General features: G+C 49.9%; 2 protein-coding genes across 7 annotated transcripts in view; one reads left to right on the forward strand and one right to left on the reverse strand.

Moving 5' to 3' along the window:
- Itpkc (inositol-trisphosphate 3-kinase C) overlaps positions 1-1588 on the reverse strand; it is a 19258-nt gene extending 17670 nt beyond the window's left edge. Inside the window, exon 1 of the mRNA XM_038338537.1 lies at positions 331-1588. Coding sequence (XP_038194465.1) covers positions 331-1470 — 1140 coding nt within the window. The 5' untranslated portion in view covers positions 1471-1588. The remainder of the gene's footprint in view (positions 1-330) is intronic.
- Positions 1532-27818, forward strand: Coq8b (coenzyme Q8B). 6 transcript variants are annotated; one of them, XM_038338544.2, is made up of 16 exons: positions 1532-1929; positions 3251-3341; positions 5386-5490; positions 5605-5724; positions 5872-5938; positions 8617-8694; positions 10866-10988; positions 11125-11210; positions 12233-12373; positions 12460-12541; positions 13627-13720; positions 19453-19594; positions 19685-19792; positions 21059-21124; positions 26416-26502; positions 27058-27818. In XM_038338544.2, exons 3-16 carry the CDS (start codon positions 5389-5391, stop codon positions 27358-27360), a joined length of 1599 nt encoding a protein of 532 aa, XP_038194472.1. In that variant the 5' UTR covers positions 1532-1929; positions 3251-3341; positions 5386-5388; the 3' UTR covers positions 27361-27818. The 6 variants fall into 6 exon arrangements, with proteins under 6 accessions (XP_038194472.1, XP_038194473.1, XP_038194474.1 ...); XM_038338545.2 differs by having other exon boundaries at positions 1532-1880; XM_038338546.2 differs by having other exon boundaries at positions 1532-1880; positions 3264-3341.
- Positions 27819-27875: the final 57 nt, after the last annotated feature.

Genomic DNA, 27875 nt, shown 5'->3' on the forward strand with positions numbered 1-27875 from the left:
ACTGTGTATCCACACATACACAATGGTACAATGTCAGAGGTTCCTAGAAAAGACAGAGGCGGCCAGTAATCTCCACTGCAGACCGCCCCCAAGAACAAGTAACCAAGAGGGAGAAGGAAAGACAGACCTTTTGAAAGGAGAAAGAGCAGGGGGTTCATAAAATGGTTAGCAACTTGGTTGTCAGAAGGAGGTGGTCAATACATGGAAGAGATAGCTAGAGATGTAATTGATGTAACCTGGAAGAACACTTTCTAAGCCAAGGCAGAAAGGATGGGAGGATAAGAGATTTGGGGTGGAGCTCATACTCTGGGATGAATGGGTTCTACTTACTCCAGATCTGTCCTCCGGATCGCTGGTACCTCCGCCCCCAGCCACCAAGTCATCCTCAGATTCATCAAAAGAGGAGGCAGAGGAGAAGCCGCCAGTGCCCCCCTCAATCCGGGATGAGGGTCCCACCGGTTGGGCCTCAGGCTCAGGAGTCTCAGGGGTGATGATAAGGCGGGGTACAGGACACAGGGAGCTGCATTCCAGGCGGGAGCACAAGTTAGCCACCAACTCCCCCGGCTCTGGTTCCTCTAATAGATCACCTCCATTGGACTCCCCCAAAACGCTGTCAGCCCAGGTACCATCAATGCCAGATTGAATCCAGGCTCCATCAGTTTCTTGTGTTGAAAAATCATCCCTTCCAGGTTGTTTCCAGGCTGTCTGAGTACTCTGTCGTATAAGGGAGCCATGAGTTTGGGATTCTGTCCAGGAGCCGTCGGGGTCATGTGGTGTACTGGAACCAACCGAGGATGATTCTTTGCAGTGGCCATCAGACCTTGGTTCAGGTGAGGGGCAGACTCCGTCTGAGTGAGTTTGGAGTTTGGACGTGCTATGATGGGTCCGGAGGTGATCAACCCAGGGCTTATCCCTCTCTGGCAGAGTCTGCCACCGCTCGAGTCTTTCCAGTCCGGTCCAGGACTCATCAAACCCTGGTTGGGTACAGAGGCTGCCTCTCTTTGGTTGAGACTGGAGATCGGATCTATGAGGATCAATTCGAAAGCCATCTGTCCAGGAACCGGCCATCTCCATCTCTGCCCAGGGGCTGTTCCTTTCTGGATGCGTCTGGAGGCTGGACCCGTCTAGCTCCTTATGTTGGATGGGCTTCTCTGACTCTGCTCCTAGGCCAGCTGCTTCACACACCGCGTGTCGGTCTCCACAGGATTCTGCCTGCGGACTGTCCGGACACCGCGCAGGCCTGAAGTCGGTCCTCTCCGCCTCAGAGTACAGGCTGGACCCCTCAGTCCAGGCCTGAGGCCCGCCCCCCACTGGCCGTCCCGTCGGGCCACCCGCTCCGGGCCCAGGTCGCTGCAGTCCCGGTTGTCGCCGCCGCCCGCCGCGCAGCGCCTCCAACCCCATGCGGGCCCCGGCGGGCAATGCGCCGGCCTCCGCCTCGCTCAGGCTCCCCCGGCACGGGCAGCGCCTCATGCCCGCTCCCTCGGCTCGGGCTTCGGCCCGTCCGGCCCCACCTTCCCCTTTAAATCCTACGAGGGGTGTGGCTGGGGAGCCCCAACTCGTGGGTTCCGGGCACGCAAAGGCTCCAGGCCGCCCGGACACCAAGGGGTTAACCGATACTCCACCTCCCAGGGAAAGCCCAAAACGACGCCCCCACCGGATGTGACGAACATGGGGCGGAACCTCGACTGGCACCGCGGGTCTCACTGGGAAAGAACTGTCGTCTGCTACTGATGCTGGTCGGGGTCTAGATCGCTCACTAGTGAACCCTTTTCCCTGCATCACATCAGCCTTACTCCAACCCAGTGACAAGTTCAGCCACTCACTCATTCAACATTCAGGGACAAGGTGGACTTTTCAAAGACTTAAGAGATCCCACAGGCGTAAGTTTGAATGCCTCCGCAGTCACTTCGCAGCCGTTACATTAAGAGAGTAAGAAGCCTGATGTCTATCTAGGTGGGCACGGTGGTTCAAGCCTGTATTCCCAGCCCTTGGGAGATGGATGTAGGAGGTTCAGGAGTTCAGAGTCATCTTTAGCTACATAATGCCAAGCCTGGGCTGCAAGAGACCTGTCTCGGAATACACACACGCACACCAGGACTAGGTAGACCCTATCAAGACACACACACATACACACACACACACACACACACACACACACACACACGATAGGGGACTGAGGTAACACAACAGGTCCATTAAGCCTGATAACCAGGTTTGAGTCCAGGACAGCATGGCAGAAAGAGATCTGTGCTTCCACCACACAGCATAAATAAGCTTCCGTTCGTGTTTTAAAGAATTCCAGGGCTGGAGAGATGGCGTAACAGTTAAGAGCACTGTTTGCTCCTCTAGTGGATTGGAGTTTGTTTTCCAGCACCCGATATGGGAACTCGCAATCTTCTGTAACTACAGTGTCAGAGGATTGGATACCCTCTTCTGGCTGTCAGATCATGCACAAGGTGCACAGACATACATGTAGGCAAAAACACCCATACCCATAAAATAAAAACCGGGGTGCTGGTGCACATGCTTGATCCCAGCACTCAGGATGCAGAGGCAGGTGCATCTATGAGTTTGAGGCCAGCCTGATCTACAGATTGAGTTCCAGGACAGCAGGACTACACAGAGAAATCCTGTCCCCAAAACCAACAAACAAATAAAATAAAAATAAATCTTACTAAGCCTGACATGATAACCCTTTAATCCCTGTACTCGGGAGGCAGAGGCAGACAGATCTCTGAGTCTGTGCCAGTTCCGGGGCAGCCAGAGCTACATATAGAAACCTTCGTCAAAGGATAATAATGATAAATAGGTAAATCTTTTTTTAAAGGAGTTTTGGGGACTGGAGAGATGACTCAGAGTTTAAGAGCACCGTCTGCTCTCCAGAGAATCCTAGTTCAATTCCCAGCACCCACATGGCAGCTCACAGCTGTCTGTAACTCCAGTTCCGGAGGATTTGAAACACGTAGATATACATGCATGCATACTTTAAAATAAACGCTGAGAAAAAAGGAATTCCAGTGTTTAAAACTGTAACAAAGAACTCTTATGTCTAAACCATGAGTGATGGCTCATTCCTATAATCACAGCACTCTGGAGGTAAACAAACACAAGACATTCACTAGCTCAACACCAACCTGGGCTACATAGTGAGAGCCTATCTCAAAAAAGCGGAGGCTGGGGAATTTGCCTTTGTGGCAGAGCATGTGTACGGGGGTCTTGGATTTTTAAATAACTAACTAAATAAATAAAGGTTTCTTGTCTAGAGGATTTGTGTGCCAGGGCCCGACACTGGATCCCTACCTCTGTCAATCACCTTGCAATAAGGGACGCCTCACTACAAGGTTGGTTTGTTTTTTAGTTTTCCTTATGTGTATGTGTGTGTCTGTGCAGGTGCATTCAGGTGCCTTTGGAGGCCAAAAGGGGGTATTGGATCTAGAGTTGGTGTTCCAGGTGGAACAGCTGAGCCATCTCCTCAGCCCCCCTCCTTTTAATGCTGGTGATCGCACTTGCTCTATCCCTGACATATACCTGACATATACCTGGCATATACCTGACATATCCCTGACATATGCCTACAGCACCATTTCTTTTTCTTTTCCCAGTTTACCAGGGAGGACTTTGAGATTTCTGCCGTTCCCTAGCCTTTTTCTGTAACCTGCGCCATGAACTCAGGTGTATAAATATGTGATGCAGGGCCATGGTGAGTCATACCCTGTAGGATTATTGTCTGAGTTGATTTTTCAGTCTATCCCTTGTGGTGACATGACTTGCATCGCCCGAGTCAGACCCTCATCTTTGGAGGAGAACAGGAGGTACCTTTAGTCTTGAAATTGAGTCACCCATAGTAGGGACATTGCGCCCGGGCCCAAGGCTCCAGGATGAGTCATCTCATCCCAGACTGAGAAGTCAGAGATGGGAACCCACCTCATACATCACCACCTCATACATCATACACATTTGAGAACATGACGTCCGGAGGCGGAGGAGGGCTCTTCTGAGGTCACACGGCAAAGGGACAGGCACAGGGAGCTCTAGTTCCCGACAAAGAGGGTGAGGCTAGACAGAGCACCCGCGTAGGGTGCTGTGAGGCACACATCTGCAGTTCTCCCTCTGGTCGGTGGTGGGAAAGATGTCCCAACCAGCAGCTGTTTCTATTCCAAACGAGAAGAGTGAGTCAATTTTCTTCCATGCCAAGGCTCCTGACTCAGCACTGGGAATCTTGACTGTGTTCTGGGAAATGTCTGGCCTTCAGAGGACTCCCTCCCATCTCTTGAGTGGGCGGGGAGGAGAGAGTAGGGTGCAGGAGGGAACACAGACACAGTATGCAGCCAAGGGGAGGCATGTTGAAGGCCTGATCGGAGAAAAAGTTTTCCTATGCCAGGCAGTGGATTTAGATGTGCAAGGATGGAGGCTGGATGCCAGGATATGGGTGTTGGTGCAAACTGGAGAGTCTCCATGTGCAAGGAAAATGTTTGCTTGGATGAATGTGTGGTTATATTGCAGGGGTGTGGCTCAGTGCTGGAGAAGCTTGCTTAGCAGTCACATGCAAAAGGCCCTGCGTTTGTGCATCATCTGGGGGAAAAAAATCCAAACACATACGATAGCTTTTGAGCTTGCCAAGAGGAAATGTAGCTGGATGTTGATGGTGCAGACCTGCAATTTCAGCAGGTGGGAAGTGAAGGAGTTCAAGGGCATCCACTTTTGGCTTCAAGAGAGAGGGAGGATGTTGAGAGAGAAAAAGTACTGGGGAGCGGAGGAGGGATGTTTTCTCAAAGGCATCCCTCGATGCTTTCAAGAAATACCATGGGTATATCTGGGGCTCACGTGCCTCGCAGCTGATCCAGAAGGCTCACTGAGCCAAAGCTTAGGTCCCACCCCTTGCCACGCCTCCTCGCTCAGCGGGGTGTACTTTGTGCACGTCAACGAGCCGCTACGCTACCATTGGCTAACTGGTTAAAGGGGCGGGCATGCAGATGTTCCCGGAAACTCAAGAGGCCTGGCGTGTGCTAGACCGGGAGCCTGGTGGACCGGGTGCTTAGCAACGGGGGAGGTGCCCCGTAACGGGGTATTTGGGGGTAACAGGAGGGGAATTGTGGATACTTAGCAGCCCAGGGTAAGGCGCTGCCTAGCAACAAGAGGGGCTCTGAGAAGTAGAGAGTAGTCCTACAGGATCTGTAGGTGTCTAGCAACGGGGAAGAACCCTAGTAACGGCGAGGCGTTTGGGGGGGGGGGGGACGTGCTGGGGGGGGTGCTTAGGGAAAAGCTGAGTTCTTAGCAACGTGGCGAGTAACTCGGAGAAATTTGGAATTCAATTAACAATGGGCGGGGGCTTAAAGAAGGGGCGAAACAAGGAGGCCCAGTCCTGTAATCCTTATTATTCCTTAGGCAATGTGGTTGGAGCTAGGGGCCGCGCTGCGAGGGACCCGTGGACCGCTGGGCAGGACTGCTCATCTGCCCTGTGGGGCCCTGGGGCCTAGGCCCCACTGGTGGGTAAGAGGCTGGGGAAGGGGGTCCCCAAGGAAAAGAGGCTGAGGGTAAAATGATAGAGAGGCATCTAAAAAGGAGGGCTAGCTCTCCACTCCACTAAAATCCACTTCTCTGCAGGGGCTATATAGGGATTGTCGGGCCCAAAGTGTTCATCAAGACCAGCCTGGAAGAGGCCTAAGTGAGGAGGACATTCGCAGGGCACGAGAAGCCCGGCTCAGGAAGGCACCCCGGCCCCAGGTATCATTGCTTCCACCCCCACCCCACTCCCGTGATCCTCTGGGAGAGCACTGAATCCCGATGTTGAAGAAGGTGGCAGCAGGCTGGCAGGGCCCATCTGCTACTCTGCCCACCTGCCCTACCTCACACCTTCTCCCCCTTTTTCAGCTTAGTGATCGCTCGCGTGAACGCAAGGTACCTGCCTCCCGCATCAGCCGCTTGGCCAGCTTTGGGGGTAGGTGCAGCTTGGGGGATCTTCTTGTGACCTAGATCAGAGGCAGCATTCGTAGGGTGAAGCAAGGGAAAGGATGAATCAGACACTGGGTGAGGGGGAAGAGACCAGGAAAGAGTGATGGAGTCAGCAAAGACCTGCAGACCCCAGAAAAACAGGAATGTAAACGTTTATGAGAACCTGTCCTGAGCAAGATCTTGTACCGTGTGTACTTATTTCTTCTATTTATGGAGGAGTGTGTGGGGGAGAATGTGTGACTTGACTTTAGGTCCTTTAGCAGGATTGTTCAAACCTGTATAAAATAAAGGAGTGTTACAGCCGATGTTTAAGAAAGGAGAGGAGACCAGGATAGCCATCTGTAATTTCAGCTGTTGGGATGTAGGTAGGAACAGGACAATCAAGCCCTCAAGGTCATCACTGGCTACACAGTGAGTTTGAGGCCAGCCTGGGCTATGTAAGACACTGTTTAGAGGAGAGAAAGGGAGAGGAAAGAGGGAAAGGAGGGGCTGGGCACAGTAACACAAGCTTTTGTAATCGCTGCTCTTCAGAGCCAGGCCTGGTGGTGCATGCCTGGAAATCTAGCTGCCTGATAGGTTAATGTAGGACTACTTGAACCCACAAATTAAGACCAACCTGGGCATCGTGGACCTTGTGTCAAAAAAGAAAGGAAGAGAGAGAGAGAATAGCATAGAAAAAACCACAAATAGAATATCGAATGTGGATATATATATATATATATATATATATTGCACATATGATCTTGTTTTTTATTTTATTTATTATGTATAGTGTTCTGTCTGCATGTATCCCTGCAGGCCAGAAGAGGGACCAGATCTCATTACAGATGGTTGTGAGCCACCATGTGGTTGCTGGGAATTGAACTCAGGACCTGTGGAAGAGCAGCCAGTGCTCTTAATCTCTGAGCCATCTCTCCAGCCCTCTTGTTTGTTTTTGAGGCAGGTTTTCAGGCCTAGCTAGCCTGAAAGCAGGCTGGTCTCAAACTCAGTGTTCAGCCTGCCTCTGCCTGCCGAGTTCTGGGATTAAAGGTGTACACCACCACACACTCCCAACACCCCCCAATACAGAAATGCTTTTTCTGATAATATCTCCTATATCCTAGTCTGGCCTCAAACTTCCGAGTCTCCTGATTCCACTGCCCCACTCTCTATGGGTTATTGTGATGTAAATCTCTCCTTCGTCACAGGTCATAGCTCAGATGTTAACGATGGGCTCAGTAGAGTGTCATGGGTAGATCCTGGGCAACGGTATGCCCAGGGTTTCGATATTATGATTGGACAATTTACTTCACTTCTCTGGGCCTCAGTTTCCCTTTCTGCAAAATGTGAGTTTTTCTGTCAAATGCGTTTCATGGAGAACAAAGCTAGTTAATGCAGGGGACACAGCATGGAGACACAGAAGGAGTGTACAGCATACTTGGCAAATGCCAGCTGCAAGCTACAGATGGTGGCAGTGAAGAGCCATGGGGCCTAACATATCTTTAAGAACAAGAGTCAAGGGCTGGAGAGATGGCTCAGTGGTTAAGAGCCCTGGCTGCTTCCAGAGGTCCTGAGTTCAATTCCCAGCAATCACATGGTTCCTAACAACTATCTATAGTGGTATCTGATACCCTCTTCTGGCATAAAGTCAGACATGCAGATAGAGCACTCATATACATAAAATAAATAAATAAAATCTAGAAGGAATGAAAAAGAACAAGGGTCACAGTCTGGAATGGCGGCGCACACCTTTAATCCCACCACTTGGGCAGAGGCAGGCAGATCTCGTAAGTTCTAGGCCAACTTGGTCTGTATGGCCAGTTCCAGGTCAGCTAGGGCTACGCACTGAGACCTTGTCTCCAAATGATGTGCAAGAGGAGAATGGAAGCAGGAGGAGGAAATGAAGAGGAAGCCTGGGGGTTACACCACATTGCAGGGAGAGGAAGACATGGGAAATAAGTGATGGGCATAAAGAGAAGGGCTGAGAAGCAATGCCAAGACAGAGCTTGGAGTTGACATCCGTGAGGCCCTGGGTTCTGTCTGCACAACTGCAAGTAAAATATATATATATAAATTAAAATAAGGCCAAGTATGGTGCATATTCCTAAAATCTTAGCACTGAGAGGTGACATAATGAGTTTAAGGCTAGCCTGGGCTACATAAGCATGTCAGAAGAAAGGTTAAGCGTGAGTCGTTTCTGATGATAGCTCCTGCTATTAAGGAGACTTCAGCGTGATTTCCAGTTCAAGGTCAGCCTAGACTATGGAGCCAGGCCAGACTGGCCAACTTAGTAAAACCCTGTTTGAATTGTTTGTTTGTTTGTTTTGTTTTTGGAGACAGGGTTTCTCTGTAGCTTTGGAGCCTGTCCTGGAGCTACTTCTTGTAGACCAGACTGGCCTCGAACTCACAGAGATCCGCCTGCCTCTGCCTCCTGAGTACTAGGATTAAAGGTGTGCACCACCACGGCCCGGCTAGGGATGTACAGTTTTGGTAACATCTGTGAGACCCTGTGTTCAGTCACAAGTGACAGAAGAAAAGAAAAGCTGGAGATACAGCTCAGCTAGGAGGGTACCTGCCTGTTAACTGAGTGACAAAGGCCTCTAGACACCTTCCAAGAGGCAGGGGTGAGGGTCTGAGAGAGGAGCCTAGGCAAGCAAGCACAGAGCTTCCTTTCTTGCCCCTCAGGGCTGGCGGTGGGCTTGGGCCTGGGAGCACTGGCCGAGGTGACCAAGAAGTCCATGCCAGGAGGAAGTCCGCAGCCAGGTGAGTAAAGCGGCATCGCTTGGGCATCCAGCTCCAGCCTCCAGGCCTGGGGTTGTGCTAGAGCGTTGCTTACAGGTGATGGGCTGGGCGTGGGAGTGTGTGGCTCCATAGTAAATTGTTTATCTAGCACACAGAGGTCAAACATACTGACTGGTTCCCAGGATGCACACTGAGTGGATCACAACTGCCTGTAACTCCAGTTCCACGGAATCCAGCGCCCTCTTCTGGCTGCTTCGGATTTCAGCACACATGACATACACAGACACACACACACACACACACACACACACACAAAAATAAAAAATCTTTTTTTTGGGGGGGGGGGAACGACAGGATTTCTCTATAGCTCTGGCTGTCCTGAAACTCTCTTCGTAGATCATGCTGGCCTTGAACTCAGGTTCTGAGGCCTCTGCCTCCCAGCCTCCCAAGTGTTGGGTTGAAAGGTGTGCACTACCGCACCTAGCTTAAAAAAAAAATAAAATCAAGATATTTTAGACTAAAGTGAAATCAAGACTGGGCTGGATACAAAGCAAGTTTAAAGGAATCCTGGATGATTGATTGATTGATTGATTTATTTATTTTGAGGCAAGGTTTCTCTGTGTAGCCCTTGCTGTCCTGGAACTTACTCTGTAGACCAGGCTGTCCTGAAACTTTCAGAGATCTTCCTGCTTCTCCCTCCTGGGTGCTGGGATTAAAGGTATGCACCACTGTGAAGAATTTTTTGAAGACTCAGCAAGTCTGGGCTCAGTGGTACAGTGCTTGCCTAGCATGTTTGAATTTCTAGGTTCCAGCTCCAGTATCAGAAATACAATAATCACTCTAAAGACAGTGTTTATGTGTCTTTTATTTATTGTTACATTATTGGGGAGATTAAAACTTTGAACTTAACTTTTTAAATTTATATTATTTATTGAGACAGGGTTTCTCTATGTAGCATTGACTGTCCTGGAACTCATGCTGTAGACTGGGCTGGTCTCAAACTCACAAAGATCCACCGGTCTCTACCTCTGGAGTTCAAAGATTAAAGGTGTGGTCTTGAACTTCTGATCCTTTTGCCTAGGCTGCTTGGGTGCTGTGGTTGGAGGCATCCGCTACCACCACTGTGGCTTATCTGCCTTCTGTGGTTGACTTTATGTGAGGGGGATGCACTCACGAGGCAAGGTTTAGTAGCTGTGTGTTCAGAACCATGTAGTCACTCCGTCTCTGGAGTTTACGCTTGGAGAAGGAACTGCAGTGCCTTTGGACACACCTTGTAGAAGCTGCCTGTTGTCAGAGGCCGCACTAGCGTTCTCTCATCGGACATGTCTGTCACCAGAGACTGCTCATCATTTCCTGGTCACCCAGACCCAAATAATCACACAGAAACTAGATTAATTACAACACTGTTTGGCCAATGACTCAAGTGTTTTTCTAACTAGTTCTTATATCTTGAATTAACCCATTTCTATTAATCTGTATATCACCACGAGGCTATGACCTATCAGTAAGGTTCCAGCATCTGTCTCCTTCAGCAGCTCCTTGGTGTCTCCTTGACTCCGCCTACTCTCTATATCTTTGTTTGATTTTCCCGCCTAGTTCTGTCCTGCCCTGCCATAGGCCGAAGCAGCTTTTATATTAAGCAATGGTAATAAACATATTCGCAGCATACAGAGGGGAATCCCACATCACAGGTCTGAGTTCAAGCTGCTGCTCATCTTTCCAGCACTTGATATTAGCCATGGATTAGTAATTAATAGATTCCGGGTCATTGTTTCTTTTCCCTTGAGACAGGGTCTCCTGTAGCCCAGGCCTTGAATTTACATGGCTCCTTCCCTGCCTCTGGCCTCCTGACTACTGGGATTACATGAAGAATCCCCATGCCTAGCTCTTTTTTGTTGTTGTTGTTGTTGTTGTTGTTATTTCTTACCTGTAATATCAGCACTCAGGAAGCAGAGGCAGAAGGATTTTATGAGTTTGAGGCTATCCTGGGCTACACTGTAAATTAAAAAAAAAAAAAACAACAGACCTTTAATCCCAGCACTCAGGGGTAAAGACAAAGAGATCTCTGTGAGTTCGAGGCCAGCCTGAGCTGTTACACAGAGAAACTGTCTTGAAAAGCGAAAAACCAAACAGCAGCAGAAAAGCAAAGTTCTTTCTGTGCACCTATTACTGATGCTTACCTCTCTCAACAGACGGTGGCTCTGGACTGGGCTCCAGCCCATTCCTTTCCGAGGCCAATGCTGAAAGGATCGTGCAAACCTTATGTACAGTCCGGGGGGCTGCCCTCAAGATCGGCCAGATGTTCAGCATCCAGGGTACACAGCCTGACCCTCAACCCCCGACCTTTGACCTCATTCCCACCCCACCCAGCAGCAGGCCCTGATTTCAGGAGTTCATATGGAACCCCTCTTTGTCTCCCTCACTATTCCCCTCCTCCCACTGTCTCCCAAGACAATAGCTTCATCAGCCCCCAGCTGCAGCAGGTCTTTGAGAGAGTCCGCCAGAGTGCTGACTTCATGCCCCGCTGGCAGATGCTGGTGAGTATCCAGTTTGAGACAATGGTGACTTGGTTGCCCTTATCAGTGGATTGCATAGATCGACATATAATCTATAAAGCACTTAGTCTATATTGCATAGAACTCCTAAGCCTGTCCCTGTCACTCCATGAGTGGCGTGCAAGTTTGAGCTATAATTAACTAAAGGAGCTCATGCTAGGACATGGTGGCACACACTATCCTAGCACAGAGATGGGTGCAGTAGGATCAGGAGTTCAAGGTCATCCTGAGCACTGTAGAGAATCCCAGGCTAGCCTGGGCTACCTTAGACCTCGCCTCACACAAACAAACAAATTCGAAGGAGACTTTGTCCGTAAATAGGATAGTGTAATACCTGGCACTGAGCTGTTGTATAACTGTATGAGGGCATAGGTGTCAGCCACCTAGCTGCCTGCTCTCTGTTCTGCTGCTCTCTGGGTCACGTGACCCAGGTAGTCACTGTGGCTCTGTGAGCCACTCTAACCATGCCAGGACCAAAGGAAACCCGACTTCATCACGTCACTTTAGGACTTAATGATATGGAAATCCAATAAGGAATGCTATTAGTCTTCATTAACAATCCCCCTTGGCGGTGGTGGTGCCTGCCCTTAATCCCAGCACTCAGGAAGCAGAGGCAGGTGGATCTCTGAGTTCAGGGCCAGCCTGGTCTACAGAGAGAGTTGCAGGCCAGTCAGGACTTCACAGTGAGACCCTGCCTCGGAAAAACAGGGACAGCAGTGCCGCTGTTCCTCCCTGGAACTCCTCTGAGTCTCAGGAGTTCCTTCTCACTTCCCTTAGTAAATCTACATTGCTTCTTCCACTCAAACACAGACTGAATAATTGCATCTGGCTGGTCCATCACCTGAGCAAGAGGCTTCCCCTGAGCCTTGGTTTTCACATCTGTGAGATGATGTGTCAGCAGAGGGCGAGCCCCAGGCTCACTGACACAAGTGCTCAGAACAGGGAATGAACTCCGCTGACTGGAACCATGATGGTAACTTAACTGTCATGCTCACTTCCTACAGAGAGTTCTAGAAGAGGAGCTGGGCAAGGACTGGCAGGACAAGGTGGCCTCCCTGGAGGAAGTGCCCTTTGCTGCTGCCTCCATTGGGCAGGTACACCAAGGTGTGCTTAAGGATGGGACTGAGGTGGCTGTGAAGATCCAGGTGAGTGGGGACGCTGGGCAGGGTCGGGGGTGGGCACGGTGTCCCTGAGGCATGCGTGACTTCCCACCCCTCCTTCCTCCTGACAGTACCCAGGTGTTGCCCAGAGCATCCAGAGTGATGTGCAGAACCTGCTGGCCCTGCTCAAGATGAGTGTGGGCCTACCAGAGGGTGAGGTGCTCCGTCTGTCCCCACCAAGAGAGAGGAAGTGGGGCCAGCCTGGGACAGCATTGTGGGTGTACATACATCACGTGGGTGACAGGAGGATGCCAAGCAGGGGAAGCTCAGCGAGGATGAGTGGATGTGACATAGCTACAAAGAAACAAGTCCAGGCAAATGCACAGACAGACAGACAGACCAGTGTGCAGGGTGCCACAGAAGCAGAGAGAGGAGCTGGTGGGCAGCCCTGTTTGTGTTGTGTCACGTGAGGGATCACCTGTAGAAGACAGAGCAGGTGTGTTCGTGGGGAAGAAAGGCGGTAGAGAGATGCAGACAGGTCTAGAAGTGGGATGAGAGGCAGAGGGTGATGTGAGGTTTATCATAAACAGAAGGCGGAGAAGATGGCTGGGGACGGAGCTCAGTACAGTGTTTGTCTGGCATGCATAATTCCCTGGGCTGAGCTCTGAGACCCAACAGGGTGTGGTAGGGCATACAGCACCCCCACACTCGGTGGGGGGGGAGCACACGTTCAGGGTCATCCTTAGGTGCTAACAGCAAGTGAAAAGAAGTGCTTGAGGGCTGTGGCAGCTCGCACCAGAGTCAAGCCCAGGCCTCAGACTTTCACAGAGACCACAGCTGGGGCAAAGACAGAGGGTAGGTGGGTAACCTGGGTGTGGTGGCTCACAATTATAATCTCAGCACAGGGAATCTGAGGCAGGAGGATTGCTGAAAGTTGGGTCAAGCCAGGACTTTACAGAGAGACCCTGTCACAGGTGCACAGGCAAGCAGAGAAGCATGTCTGCAATCCCCGGATTTGGGAGCTGGGAGCAGGAGGATCAGGGGTTCAGGGTCAACCTTGGCTACATATTGAGTTGGAGGCTAGCCTGAGCTGCATGAGAGCCTGCCTTAAGAAAAAGAAAAAGAAGGATGAAAATGGGGGTGTGTGTGAAAGTCTAGAACAGAGGTGCATGGGACAGTGAGAGCTGTAGAAAGAGAAATGTACGAGAACCAGCGAAGACAGGAGCGCATAGGAGCCTGAGCGTTCTGGCAGGGGACGGGTAACCATCCTCAACTGCCATCCCTCCACACCACCCCAGGGCTGTTTGCTGAGCAGAGCTTGCAGGCCTTGCAGCAAGAGCTGGCTTGGGAGTGTGACTACCGAAGAGAGGCTGCTTGTGCCCAGACATTCAGGTAAACTGACATCCCCTGCAGGCTCCCGGGGGACCAGGGTGGGCTGGATGTGATACTCTAGTCTCTGGCAGTCCACATCCTTGTACGGCACTGCAGACCCTTCTTCCTTTGGTTCTTTTATCTCTCCATCCATTTCTCGCTATTGCACGTCCTCTGGGGGCTGTGCAGGTCACTTCTCTCAGTGTCACAACCACACGGTGGCTCACAACCATCTGTAATGAGTATAACGAGATCTGCTGCCTTCTTCTGGTGTGCAAGCATTCATGCAGGCAGAACACGCTAGACATACTAAATAAATTAATCTTTAAAAACAATAGCATCTGGGAAGGTCTCACTATGCAGTTCCTGCTGGCCTGGACCTTGAACTTACAGAATACAGTTCCACCTTTGTCTCCCAAGTACTGAGTTTAAGGAATGTGCCACCAGGCCAGCTCAACTTTCATTAATTTTAAATTTCATTTTAAACCAGGCAATGTTTACCTTTAATCTTACCACTTGGCAGTCAGGGCAGGTGGATCTCTGTAAGTTCAAGTCCAGCCTCATCTACATAGGGAGTTCCAGGCTAGCCAGGGCTACATAATGGAGACCCTGTTTCAAAACAACAAAAACTCCCAAAATTTTTTAGTTTGTTTTGTGTATGGATTTTTTTTTTTTTTTTGCCTGCACTTTGTCTGTGCACCACATGCATGCAGTGCCCACAAACAGCAGAAGAGGGCGTTGGATTCCCCTGGAACAGGATTATAGCCGGCTGTGAGCCACAGGAGGATGCTGGGAACCAAGTCTGGGTCTTCTGGAAGAGCAACCAGTGTTTCTAACTGGAAGCATCTCTCCAGCATCTCTTGCTAAACCTAGAACTCCCTGATTTGACTAGACTGGCTGGCCGCAGACCCCAGGGGTCCTCCTGTATCTGTCTCCTTGGTGCTGGGATGACAGGCACAGACTGCCATTTGTTGCTGTTGACGTGGTCCTCATGCTATGTGGCAAGCAGTTTACCCACTGAGCTGTGACCAACAACCCTATCATCGGCCTCCTTGATTAATTCATGTGGACATTTATATTGTATACCATCAGAATTTTATTCTAGAATGCTCAGAGCACCAATGTGTACAAACCTTAACCTAGAAATGTAAATCTATCAAATCTGTTCAGCAAGGTGGATAAATAAGTTATGGCATTTTTGTTTTTGTTTTTGAGATATGTCTCGCTATGTATCCCTGGCTGGTCTCAAACTTGCTCCAGTCATTCCAATTCTGCCTCCCAAGTGCTGGGATTACAGGTGTGCCCCATACCTAGCTTTTATGGTGTTTTCAATATTACTGGTTGAATCGTTTAATTATTTTGAGTGTATGTGAGACTTTGGATTCCACTGAAGCTGGAATTACAGGCAGTTGTGACCCTCCTAATGTGAGTATTGGAGACAGAACTTGAGTCCTGGAAGAACAGCAAACATGCTCCCAACTGCCGAGCCATCTCTCTAGCCAGCCCCGCCCCCTTATTTTTTGAGACAGGATCTCAATGTGTAGCCTGAGCTGGTCTCAGACTCAGTATGTGGCTGTGTTGGCTTTGTACTCCTGATCCTGCGGCCTCCAGCTCCCACTGGATGCATATGCCGCCACATCCGGGTCTCAGCGGCAGACTGTCTTATGACAGGAAAATGAAGGGACTGCAGCTACAGACCAGTATGCTTCTGTCCTGGATTAAGGACAACTTTAGTCAGAGGGTGCAGCTCAGTTGGTGTTTGCACACACATCATGCTCTGGCTTTGACCCCAGCACCACACCAGGTGTGGTGTCTATGCCGACAATCCTAGTGCTCAGGAGGTGGAGGCTGGAAGGTTAGAAATTCAAGGTCATCCTCGGTAACACAGCTAAGTCTGAGGCAGCCTGAGCTTTGGAGACACCATCTCAAAAAACAAAACAACAAAAAGACAAAAAGCAAGAGAACCTTGAAAGAAAACTCTACAATATGGCTCACAAGTCCGCTATGACTCCCAATATGCCAAGCTCAGGGGACAGGGGAGGAGACAGTCCAGACAGACAACAGTCATCCAAAACTTGTGTCCTGGACCCTGATGACTATGGGATTCAGTCTCAGGTCAGCCCTCGCCAGGCTGTGTGGCCTGATTCTGTACTGCAGCCTCGGGAGAGCGTTCCCATAGGGGAGGTGTGCTGATTAAATGCCTGGCTCTTGAGAAGTCGAGCGAGTATCAGAGACCACACAAACTAGGGCTAAATTCCAGCCCAAAGCAGACCCTGTGGAGCAGAGTGGCGCTGGATGGCAGGTTAGAGCAACCCCACCTAGGATCTGGGCACATTGTCCCAGGGTCTCCCAAAGCCTGCCTCTGGTGCCTGCTCATCTGCCTGTCCCCAACGTCCCCATGGGTCCTCTTTCATCCTCTTTGCCCCCTGGTCTGCCTGGACACTTGTGCTTCAGCTTATCACTTCTGTTGGCCGAGGCTGGCGCTGTCTAGTATCAAAACACACAGTATTAGGGAGGTGATATGTGTACATGTGTGTTCGTGTATGTGCAAGGCATGTAGAGGCCAGAGAACAACCCTAGTTAGGTTCCATCTGGTTTTTGAGACAGAACCTTTCTCTGGCCTAGAACTGGGTGGCCATTGCACCCCAGGGGACCACGGGCTGCTTCCCTGTGTCTGGGATTACAGTTGTGTGCACCACACCCAGCTTTCCCCCCATGGATTCTGGTGATAAAACTTGGGTTTTCATGCTTATGTGGTAATTACTTTATTCATGGAGATAACTCCTTGACCTTTTATTATTTGTTTGGGGGCTAGAATGCCATGTAGCCCAGACTAGCCTCAAACTCCCTATGTAGCTGAGGATGCCCTTGAACTCCACCTCTCTATGCTAGGACTATAAGCATGTACATCACACCCAGGTCTCAGTGGCAGACTATGACATGGAGCATTACCACTGTAACATTGCAACTGTCAACCTGCTGAAATCACTAGGCACTCTTGGAGGGAAGTGTGTGTGTACCACGCTAGGCACTCTTGGAGGGAAGTGTGTGTGTACCACGCTAGGCACTCTTGGAGGGAAGTGTGTGTGTACCATGCTAGGCATTCTTGGAGGGAAGTGTACGTGTACCACGCTAGGCACTCTTGGAGGGAAGTGTACATGTACCATGCTAGGCACTCTTGGAGGGAAGTGTACATGTACCATGCTAGGCACTCTTGGAGGGAAGTGTACGTGTACCATGCTAGGCACTCTTGGAGGGATGGGTACGTGTACCACACTAGGTACTCTTGGAGGGAAATGTACATGTACCATGCTAGGCACTCTTGGAGGGAAGCGTACGTGTACCACACTAGGCACTCTTGGAGGAAAGTGTATGTGTACCACGCATACACTTCTTGCCTCCGGCTCCCAGTTGCTGAGATTACAGACATGCACCACACATCTGGGTCAGAAAAGGATTCTTCAATTTAGTTACCACTGTTGAGAGCACAGGGCCCTCCTGCATCTATAGGGGACACATTCCTAGACACCCATAGTGGATGCCTGAAACCCAGTTAGTTCCAAACCTTGCAGAGACTGCGTTTTCCTGTACATAGGTATGGAGAAGTCAGACTTACGAATTAGGGACAGTGTTTTCTGCTGCAACACACTGATGTCACTAGGGAGATCTCTATTCCAGGCTTTTGTTTGGACTGTCATCCTCCTGCCTCAGCCTTCTGAAGGCTGGGGTTAGAGGCCTGGCTCACCTGAAGCAGCACTTGGCACGCACCATGAGTGCAGCTTTGCGGCCTGTGGTAACCAGCACAGATCTCTCGCTCCTTCGCCACAGCTTCACAGACAGATTTGTGCTCACTGAGCATCTTAATGGACTACCACTTTTTTTCCTCATTGAGCCTGAGAAGTTTACCTTTTCACTTAAAGAAAGCATACTGTGGGCTGGTGAGGTGGCTCCTCGGGTTAAAGAACTTGCCACCAAGCCTGGTAACCGGAACGCGACCCCAGGGACCCACATAGTGGAAGGAGAGAACTGTCACCCACAGAGTTGTCCCATCATTCACACAGGCTCCATGGCATTTGCATGACAGTCAGACAGACAGACACACACACATAAACGTGCACTAAATAAATATAAAAAATAAGAAAAAAAATTAAACCATTGTCACCCTCCTGTAAGCAGCCCTAATGAAGCTCATTAAAAAAAGCCGTGGAGGGGGCTGGAGCGATGACTCAGCGGATGAGAGCACAGACTGCTCTTCAGAGGACGGGGTTCCATTCCCAGCACCCACACAGCAGCTCACAGCTGTCTGTAACTCCAAGATCTTACACCCTCACACAGACATGCAAGTGGGCAAAGCAACAATGCACATAAAATAAAAATAAATAAATTCAAAGAAAAAGAGATGTGTGTGCTACCACACCCAGCAATGTTATTAAAAAAGAAAAAGCCATGGAATTGTGAAGGGGGACCAGTAGGGGTGGGACGGACAAGGGAGGATGACAGTGAGGTGACCGAAAAGCATCATTTGTGTGCTTATGAAATCGCACAGTGAAACCCACTCTGTGCGACTAATATATACTAATTGAAAAGACAAAAAATCATGGAGCTCACTCTGTAGACCAGGCTGGCCTTGAACTCACAGCCTGCCCGCCTCTGCCTCCCAGGTGTTAGGATTAAAGGTGTGTACCACCACCCAGCAGGAATTTACTTTTTTTAATTTATATTTTTACTTTATGGGTATAGGTGTTCTGCTTGTGTGCACCAAGTACATGCAGTGCCCTCAGAGGCTAGAAGAGGGCGTCATATTTTCATAGTCTCTGAAACTGGCATTATAGACAGTTGTGAGCCACCATATGGGTGCTAGGAGTTGAACTCAGGGTCTCTGGAAGTATAGCCAGTGCTCCTAACTGTTGAGCCATCTCTCCAGCCCTCTTTTCTTTCTTGCTTGCTTGCTTGCTTACCTGCTTTTTGAAACAGCACCTCATCATGCACCCTGGGTGATGTGGAATGAGCTGTCATGGAGGCTGACCTGCTTCCACTCCCCAGTGCTAGGTTTACAGGCATGCACTACTACATGCAGCTTAGACCCAGGTTTATCACAAGTCACTGAAATTCTCTGGTGACTCCAGGAGTGATTGCTGACTATCACTGTAGAGCCATGGACTTAAAAAAAAATTTTTTTTTGTTTGTATTTGGTTTTTTTTAGACAGAGTTTCTCTGTGTAACAACCCTAGCTGTCCTGAAACTAACTCTATAGACCAGGCTGACCTCAAACGACTTAAAAACTTTTTAAAAATAATTTTTAATATTTATCATTTAATGTTGTGTGTACATGTGCATACACACATGTGTATGCGTGCTACAGCATACATGTAGGACTTGGAGGCCAACTTTAGGAATATGCGGGCCCTGGGGTCAAACTCAGGTCATAGGCTATGGGTTAAATGCCTTTGTCCTCTACGCCATCACAACCATAAATTCTTTCTAAGTGACGCATGAACCAGATATTCTGAGCTCACTGTCAAGTCACCAGAAGGGCTGATGGGAGGGAAGTGGTAACTGGGTCTCCAGCCACACACAGTTAAAAGACCAGTCTGGCCGGGTAGTGGCTGTCACCAAGGCCGCCACGCCAGAGAAGCCAGGAAGAAATGAAAGCCTAGAGCAACGAGTCCTGAAGGGCCTCTCAGTAAAACAGCCAGTTCAAGCCAAGCCTCCACTGAAATCTTCTCTCGTCCCTCGCCTTCTTCCTGCCCCAGGAAGCTCTTGGCCAACGACCCCTTCTTCCGGGTGCCAGCTGTGGTGCAGGAACTGTGCACTGCACGTGTGCTGGGCATGGAGCTGGCTGGGGGCGTTCCTCTGGACCAGTGCCAGGGCCTGAGTCAGGACATCCGGAATCAGGTACTTCTCCCTGTGGGACAGGAAGGGGACGGGCGGAGCTCGCACTTTCTCTCCTGGATGCCCCACTGAGATGTCTCCTTCCTCCCTCAGATTTGCTTTCAGCTCCTGAGGCTGTGTCTGCGAGAGCTGTTTGAGTTCAGATTCATGCAGACAGACCCCAACTGGGCCAACTTCCTGTATGACACCTCCAGCCACCAGGTGGGTTCCTGAGACTGTGAATCAGGGTGCATCAGCCCCCAAGGGCCAGAGATGATTCAGTGGGTAAAGATGCTTGCTCCCAAGCCTGCCAGCCCCTAAGTCAATCCTCAGGACCCACATGGTGGAAGCAGAGGACTGAGCTAGCAAGTAGCCCGTGAGTCAATCCTCAGGACCCACATGGTGGAAGCAGAGGACTGAGCTAGCAAGTTGTCCTCTGACCTCCACACATGCACCATACATAATACATAATAAATACAAAAATGGGGCTGGAGGGATGGGTCAGTGGTTAGAGCACTGGCTGCTCTTCCAGAAGGACCTGAGTTGATCCCCAGTATCCACACAGTGGCTTACAACCATCTGTAACTCCAGTTTCAGGGGACCCAGTGCCCTTCTCTACCTCTGTGACACCAAACACCCAAATGGTGTACAGAAATACATGCAGGCACAACACCCGTACATGTACAATAATTTTTTTAAAGCTATTTTTAAAAAAATGAATGAAGCAGAGCTAACACCATGATGGGGAAAACTACAAGCCGTCTAGGCCCCAAGTTCAGATTACAGGACAATTAGAGGAAGCACTGTGAGAGTTTCCTGGGATTCACTGTGCAGCCCAGGTCGGCGCTGAACTCCTAATCCTTGTTCTTCACCTGGAACTGCAGACACGGGCCTGGCTTCTCTGTAAATACGAAGCTTTAAACTATGCAGCTATTATTATATTAGATATGGTGTGTGCCTACATATGAATGTAGAAGGTGTGCGTGGGAATTTCAGGGGAAATTTACTTTTTAAAATTATTTTAGAATTTATGTGTACAGGTGTTTAGCTTGCATCTATACTGTGCACCGTTTGTGTGCAGTGTCTGAAGAGGCCAGAAGAGGGCATCAGATCCCCTGGAACTGGAGTTACAAGAGGTTATGAGCCACTGTGTGGGTGCTGGGAATTGAACCCAAGTCCTCTAAAAGAGTTCTCAACCACAGAGCCACCTCTCCAGTCCTCAGGAAATTATTTAATGGTATTAGTTTCAGGAAAGTGATGACCCTGGAGAAGGTCCTGGGAGTATACAAGCAAGGGAGGAATAAACCTGGGATGGTGGTATTGGTGATTTTTTTAAGCTGAGTAGCAGGACTTGTGGGTATTCACTTATTTTTCAGATGTCTTATTCAGTCAGAGTGGGGCTGTAGGGGAGAGGGAGCGATCCTGGCCACTTCAGTTGAAGTGGGGATGTCAGCCTCATTCTACATTCCTGTCACCCGTTGTTCCCAGGTGACTCTACTGGACTTTGGAGCAAGCCGGGCATTTGGAACAGAGTTCACAGACCATTACATTGAGGTGAGTACCCCCAACCTTGAGGTTTCTGAAGGGTCAAGGGTCAAGCTGGAGAGTAAGAACGGGGTAAGAAGGAAAAGCAAACTGGATCTAAGAAATATGGGCCTTCGCTGCTGGGTGGTGATGGCGCACTCCTTTAATCACTGCACTTGAGAGGCAGAGGCAAGCGGATCTCTGTGAGTTCAAGGCCAGCCTGGTCTACAAGAGCCAGTTCCAGGACAGGCTCCAAAGATACAGAGAACCCTGTCTCAGAAAAAAAAGAAAAGAGAAAGAAAGAAAGAAAGAAAGAAAGAGAAAAGAAAAGAAAAAGAAAAAATAGAAAGAAATATGGGTCTTCTCTAAAGCACCTAGTGCCATGCTTGGCCCTGACTATGATTGGAACCTACGTGGCGGAAGGAGGGAACTGACTCCTTCAGATCCTCTCACCTCCACACCTGTGTGTGCTCCAGCCCCCTCAACACACACTTATACACACACTCACACACACTTTAAAAGAAATAATAAATAAACCAGGCTTGGTGGCTACTGAGGAAGCCAAGGAAAGATGATTGATTGCAAGTTCAGGGCCTGCCTATGCCACAGAGTAAGTTCAAGGTCAGCCTGAGCAACTCAGTGAGACAAAAAGTAAAAAGAGGACAGGACTGTAGCTTAATGGTAGAGCACTTACCTGGGATCCACCAGTGAGGGGCATGGCTTGGGGGTAGAACACCCACCTAGACTCTACCAGAGGCTCTGGGTGCTATCCAGTGCTAGGGTGCTTGCTTGCTCAGTATTCACAGTTTCCTAGATTTGACCCCCCAGTACCTCAAAAGGAAACAAAAAGAAGAAATAATAGAGGCCAGATAGATATGGCAATTGTCTTTAATCCAACACTCAGGAGGCAGAGGCAGGTGGATCTCTGTGAGTTCCAGACCAGCCTGGTCTACAGAGTGACACTCTATAATAGTAATATTAATAACAGCTAATAACAATCAACCACTTAGTATTATTACAAGTAGCGTCTGACTGAGAGTGGCCAGGGCCACTCAGAGCTCCACTTTACAGGTGATGTAACAGAGGCTTAGAGAACAACTGCCCCAAATCCCAGCAGGCCTGTGCGTCACAGGTAGTCTGGGTTCAGAGCCCATGTCCCAGACCTTGCTGAGAGAAGAGTCAGAGATGGCCACCCTGTCCAGCGTCTTGACGTCCAGCCTGCGCCTCACAGGAAGCTATAGCTCCTCAAGGAATGCTTTCTCACCTACATGGTTCTTCCAAGTCAGTCAGGCTCAGGGGCTGCAGAGGCCAGCTCACTGTATCTACATGCAGCTCAGGTTTTCTGTTCCTCTAGTTGCCACTCAGACATTCTCTGACATCTCCTTGGTGCCTGGCCCTGCTCCTCCACCCCTGTCTCCCCATCACAGAGTTCACCATCTGTGTTCCACAGTCAGGGACACAGAAGGGTCAGGGTTAGGCTGAGGAAATGGCGGCCATCGTGAGCATCTAGAGGAGCCTGTCCCAGATAGAAGAGGAGCTTTTGAGCTGAGAGCTGAGGGATGTAAAATCAGGAAGAAGCCAGAAGGATATCCAGATAAATGTGCAAAGGTCAAGAGTTGTCTCAGTCACTGCTCTAATGCTGTGAAGACACCATGACCAAGGCAACTCTTGTTTTTTTTTAGAGATTTATTTTGTATACAGTGTTCCTCCTGCATGTACACCTCTATGCCAGAAGAGGGCACCAGACCTCATCACAGATGGTTCTGAGCCATCATGTGGTTGCTGGGAATTGAACTCAGGACCTCTGGAAGAACAGCCAGTGCTCTTAACCTCTGAGCCATCTCTCCAGCCCCCCAAGGCAACTCTTATAAAAGAAAACATTTAATTGGGGGTTTTCCTACAGTTTCAGGGCTTGGTCTGTTATGATCACAGCAGGGAGCAGGGTGAAGGGCAGGTGTGATGCTGGAGAAGTAGCTAAGAGCTACATCCTGGTCCACAGGCAGAGAGAGGGGAGAGAGACAGACAGAGGGAGACTGGGCCTGGCATGAGCTTTTTACACCTCAAAGTCTACCCCTCCACCTACTCCATCCACCCCGTGACACACTTCCACCCAAATGTGACACACTCCATTCCTCTTTATTGGGGTAAAGGGGTGTTCAAGACAGGGTCTCTTTGTATAGCCTGGGCTGTCCTGGAACTCTCTCTGTAGACCAGGCTGGCCTCTAACTCAGAGATCTGCCTGCCTCTGCTTCCTGAGTGCTGGGACTAAAGGTGTGCACCACCACCTGGTGAAGGCCATACACCTTAATCTTTCTAATCCTTTCAGAGAGTTCCACTCCCTGGTGATAAATATATGAGCCTGTGGGGCCATTCATATTCAAATGACTAAAAGAGGGAATTTGGGAACATCCTTTCTGCATGGTGGTACTTCTGAGCAGAAATGGTCATTTCGGGGATGGAGATGGCGCAGCAGTTACAGTACTTGCACCTGAGTCTTAGTCACTGTTGTATGGCTGTGAAGAGACACCATGACCAAGGCAAACTTACCAAAGAAAGCATTTATTTGGGGGCTGGCTTGCAGTTTCAGAGGATGAGTCCATGATCCTCAAGCCATGAGCGTGGTAACAGGCAGGCATGGTGCTGTAACAGCAGCCGAGAGCTTACATTTGGTCCACAAACAGAACAGAGAGAGAGAGAGAGAGAGAGAGAGAGAGAGAGAGAGAGAGAGAGAGAGAGAGAGAGAGAGAACTGTACCAGGTGTGGACTTTTGAAACCTGAAAGTCAATCCACACTTCCTGCAACAAATCCACCTCCTAGACTTTCCCAAATAGCTCCACCAGCTGGGGACCAAGTATGCAGTATTTAAACATATGAGCCTGTAGGGGCCACTCAAACCACTACACCCCAGCTCAGCACCCAGCACCCATACGGGCTCATAACCATCTGCAAGCAGGGGATCCAAAGCCCCTTTCTGTCCTTCATACATGGATCAAAGGGAAACCCATGTTCTGATTGGACAGGCAGGTGTTGGGTGGAGCCCAGACATGCTGGGTCCTAGGCCCCTCTGCAGCAGGCACTCTTATCTCCTGAGGTGCTTCAGAAAGGACCTGGGGGCCGGGCGGTGGTGGCGCACGCCTTTAATCCCAGCACTCGGGAGGCAGAGGCAGGCGGATCTCTGAGTTTGAGGCCAGCCTGGTCTATAAGAGCTAGCTCCAGGACAGGCTCTAGAAACTACAGGGAAACCCTGTCTCGAAAAACAAAAAACAAAAAAAAAAAGAAAGGACCTGGGGAGGGGAGGAGCAATAGAGTTGAACCCCCCCCCCCCGACAGCGAGTAACCTCCAAGACTGGGGACTGAGCCCATGGGGGTGTGAGAAGTTATGGAGGTGCTGGCTGGGAGGAAACCTAGTGGACAAAGGGCCATGGGCACTAACAGTCTTGAAGACAGAAGGGGAAGGTGGCTGAGACAGGGCCAAAGACTCTGGCCCAAGAACTTTTCAGGCCACCTCTAACTGCTGACAAGAACTGGTGACACACACTACCCCACACAGGCCATTTGGGACATAAAGCCAAGACCTCCCTGAGTACTCAAACCATCTATTTCTCCTGGATGCTCCCTTCCAAAAACCACCTTAACCTTTAAACAACAACCCCAAGACTGTTGTTTGAATGTGGTGGCCAATAATCAGAGTACTTGGGTCAGGACAGGACAAGAGAATCATGAGTTCAAGGCCAGCCTGGGTTTCTTAAGAGCCTGTTTATTTTTAGGTGCATTGTGTGTGTATACATATACATATATAAACATGTGTATACATACACACACACATATATTCATACACATGCACACGCACGCCCACATGCACCATGGGACACACGAGTAAAGGAGTAAGTCACAAAACAAAACAATCCCACACCAATTAGGAATTATGATTAATAAAAGGGTTATTTATTTAAAGGAAAAAACTTACAGATCACCGTCCTAGACAACAGCCTCCTGTACGACCAGGAAAAGCATCTGATAGCCAGAAGCGGAATCCGAAGTAAGCAAGCAAGAGAGCGCAAGGGCTGCCCCCGCTTATTTTTAAAGCGAAAGATACTACACCCCAGTGGGCTGGTATCTCAAAGGCTATTGGCTGAAGGAGCAAAAGTAGCTCCCGCAGCACCTCCCCCTTTTGTATAAGTAAGAGAGTTTTAAACCTTTTACAAAATTATGTACAATAAGAACAAATATCCTATTCTAACTATCCTAAGTTTTGTATAATAAATAACCTGGCCAAGTCATGAGAGGAAAGTAGCTACTAAAGTTATCTAGTCTTTAACCCCATCGAAGATCTAAGAAGGGAAATAATGTTACCTGAGTAATTAGGAAGTGCAATCAAACAACTTCCAAAATATGTATCAAATCACAGAGATAACTGGCTACCTGGGCAATCACCCAAAGTCACGTTTGTAGCGTTGAAACAACCAACTTTGGCTAAGGCCTACAATAACTGACAGATTATCTTTAAAGGCAAGAAATATTTTAAAACTGTTTTACCCTGTCTTGGCAAGATTTGACAGTTTTGTTTATCCATTTCCGGATACTATGTATTTTATCAGTAGTTGAGGTATGGGCAGTTCCTTGTCCAGAGGCCGGTTTTGTCAAGAAGAAGACAAGCTCCATCTGGAACCTTTACACCCAAGGAGTTCAAAATCCAGTCAGGGAGATGGTCCTCTGGCAGTCTCAGACACCAAACACCACTCCATTCTTACCTGGTGTGTGGACCCACCAACAGTGTGACTCTGTGCCACTCGTGGTGGCGGCTTCCAGACAGTTCTGCATTCTCAATGTGGCAGAGCCCTGACCATTCCCACCGCAGACTCCCCAGTCCTGAGGGAGACATAGCAGGGACAGAGTAGGGAGGGGAAGCTTCTAGGAGAAAGAGTGTACTCAGGGCAGTTTAAATGGAGGTGGATCCAGGGTGGGCAAGATATACCCTCCCCACTTTCTCCCTCCCTTCCTTCCTTTTTAACAGTGTTACCTGATAGTCCAGGCTGGCTTTGAACTCGTAATCCTGACCCTCCTCCTGAGGGATTGTAGGTATGTATGTACTACTATACCCCTTTGGCTGGTATTTCCTATTATCTAGAACCTGTCTTGTAGCCTGGTGTGATGGTGCAGACCCCTAACTCTTGCAGGCAGAGGCAGGAAGATCAGGAGTTCACAGTTATCCTTAGCTGCATAGTGAGTTGAAGATAGTGTAGGCTATGTCAGACTGCCTCAAAGCAGAAACAAAGCCCCAAAGTCTCCCTTCCACACGGGTCTATCCTCTGACATCCCAGGTGGTGAAGGCTGCTGCTGATGGAGACAAAGATCGAGTCCTGAAGAAATCCCAGGATCTCAAATTCCTCACAGGCTTTGAAACCAAGGTTGGTGGCCACTGGGAAGAAGGGCTGGTGTGTTTGTTGCTGTGTTTTCTTTAGGGGGCTAGTGTCTTTGGGGAGTGGAGGACACAGGAGCTGCCGCGCTCTGCTGAGCAACTGGAGAAGGATGGTGGGGGGGGGGGGTGGAGATTGTATTTCTATCCCAGGGGAGTGGGATAACTGGATGGACTAGTCTATACTGAGAAGCTCTGGGGTGGGCTGGAGGGTATGGCTACTAAGGGAGGGGGGTAAGCACCACTATTTATTCTAGGGATCCTGGGTTTGAGGAGTAGAGAGGCTGCTAGTCTGTCGGAAGCCAGGGCTTCTTCAGAGTAACTGGGGGGTTGTGGATAGTTGGTGTCTACTTATTACTTTTCCGGCATCTTGGGCTAGCAATGCAAGTCTTCCACCACGCAGCCCCACCCCGTCCCCAGCCCCTCACTGGTGGATTCTAGGACAGCTCTACCAGTGAGTCACGTCTCAGCCCTTGCAGTTTGCCTCTTCTTGAAGTAGTCAGAGGACATTATGTCCGTCTGGATGCATCTGCCATCCCCACCCTAGGCATTCTCCGACGCCCACGTGGAAGCAGTGATGATTCTGGGGGAGCCCTTTGCTGCCTCGGGTCCCTACGACTTCGGGGCTGGAGAGACAGCTCACCGAATACAGGGCCTCATCCCGGTGTTGCTTCGGCATCGGCTGCGCCCACCACCTGAGGAGACCTACGCCCTACACCGCAAGCTAGCTGGGGCTTTCTTAGCCTGTGCTCGCCTCCACGCCCACATCGCCTGCCGGGACCTCTTCCAAGACACCTACCACCGTTACTGGGCCAGTCGCCAGACATTGCCACTGCCAGCAGCCTCCTGACTAGAAGGACCTCCCTGTCGACCCCACCATGACTGATTCCATCCAGGGATACCAGTTCCACAGCGGAGTCCTCTGCTGCGGCTCTTCTTACCCCCTGACGCTCTATCCTGGTCCCAGAGACTGGTTTCTTGTCTTGGATCTTCGGGCCCCTGAAGTTAGTTCCCTGATCCAAAGTGGGCATCCTGAAATTCTAAACCTGGGAGTCAGCAAATTACTGCCATCATCTAAGTGAACTCTTGGCCCCTTCATGGGGTCCACTCTTATCTGGAGGGGGCGCCCCTCATCCCCAGGTCTTCCAGGATCCTCAGGAGTAAGGGGAGATGGTGGCTGTTGGAGGCGGTCCTCACCTTTGCCTCCCTCGCTTTACCAGCTGCCTTCTTCTGGGGTTCCAGCCTGTGTATTGGTGGATGGGGGTGGGTGCCGATCCTTCTCTTCGAATAAAGGCACCCTTTCCCTTCCCCCCAGCTCTTTTCTCTCTGCGCTAAGGGGGAGGAGCTCACAGGCGGCTCCAGGTG

Source organism: Arvicola amphibius, chromosome 8, assembly GCF_903992535.2.
Source record: "Arvicola amphibius chromosome 8, mArvAmp1.2, whole genome shotgun sequence".
In the NCBI taxonomy this organism is placed as follows: Eukaryota; Metazoa; Chordata; class Mammalia; order Rodentia; family Cricetidae; genus Arvicola; species Arvicola amphibius.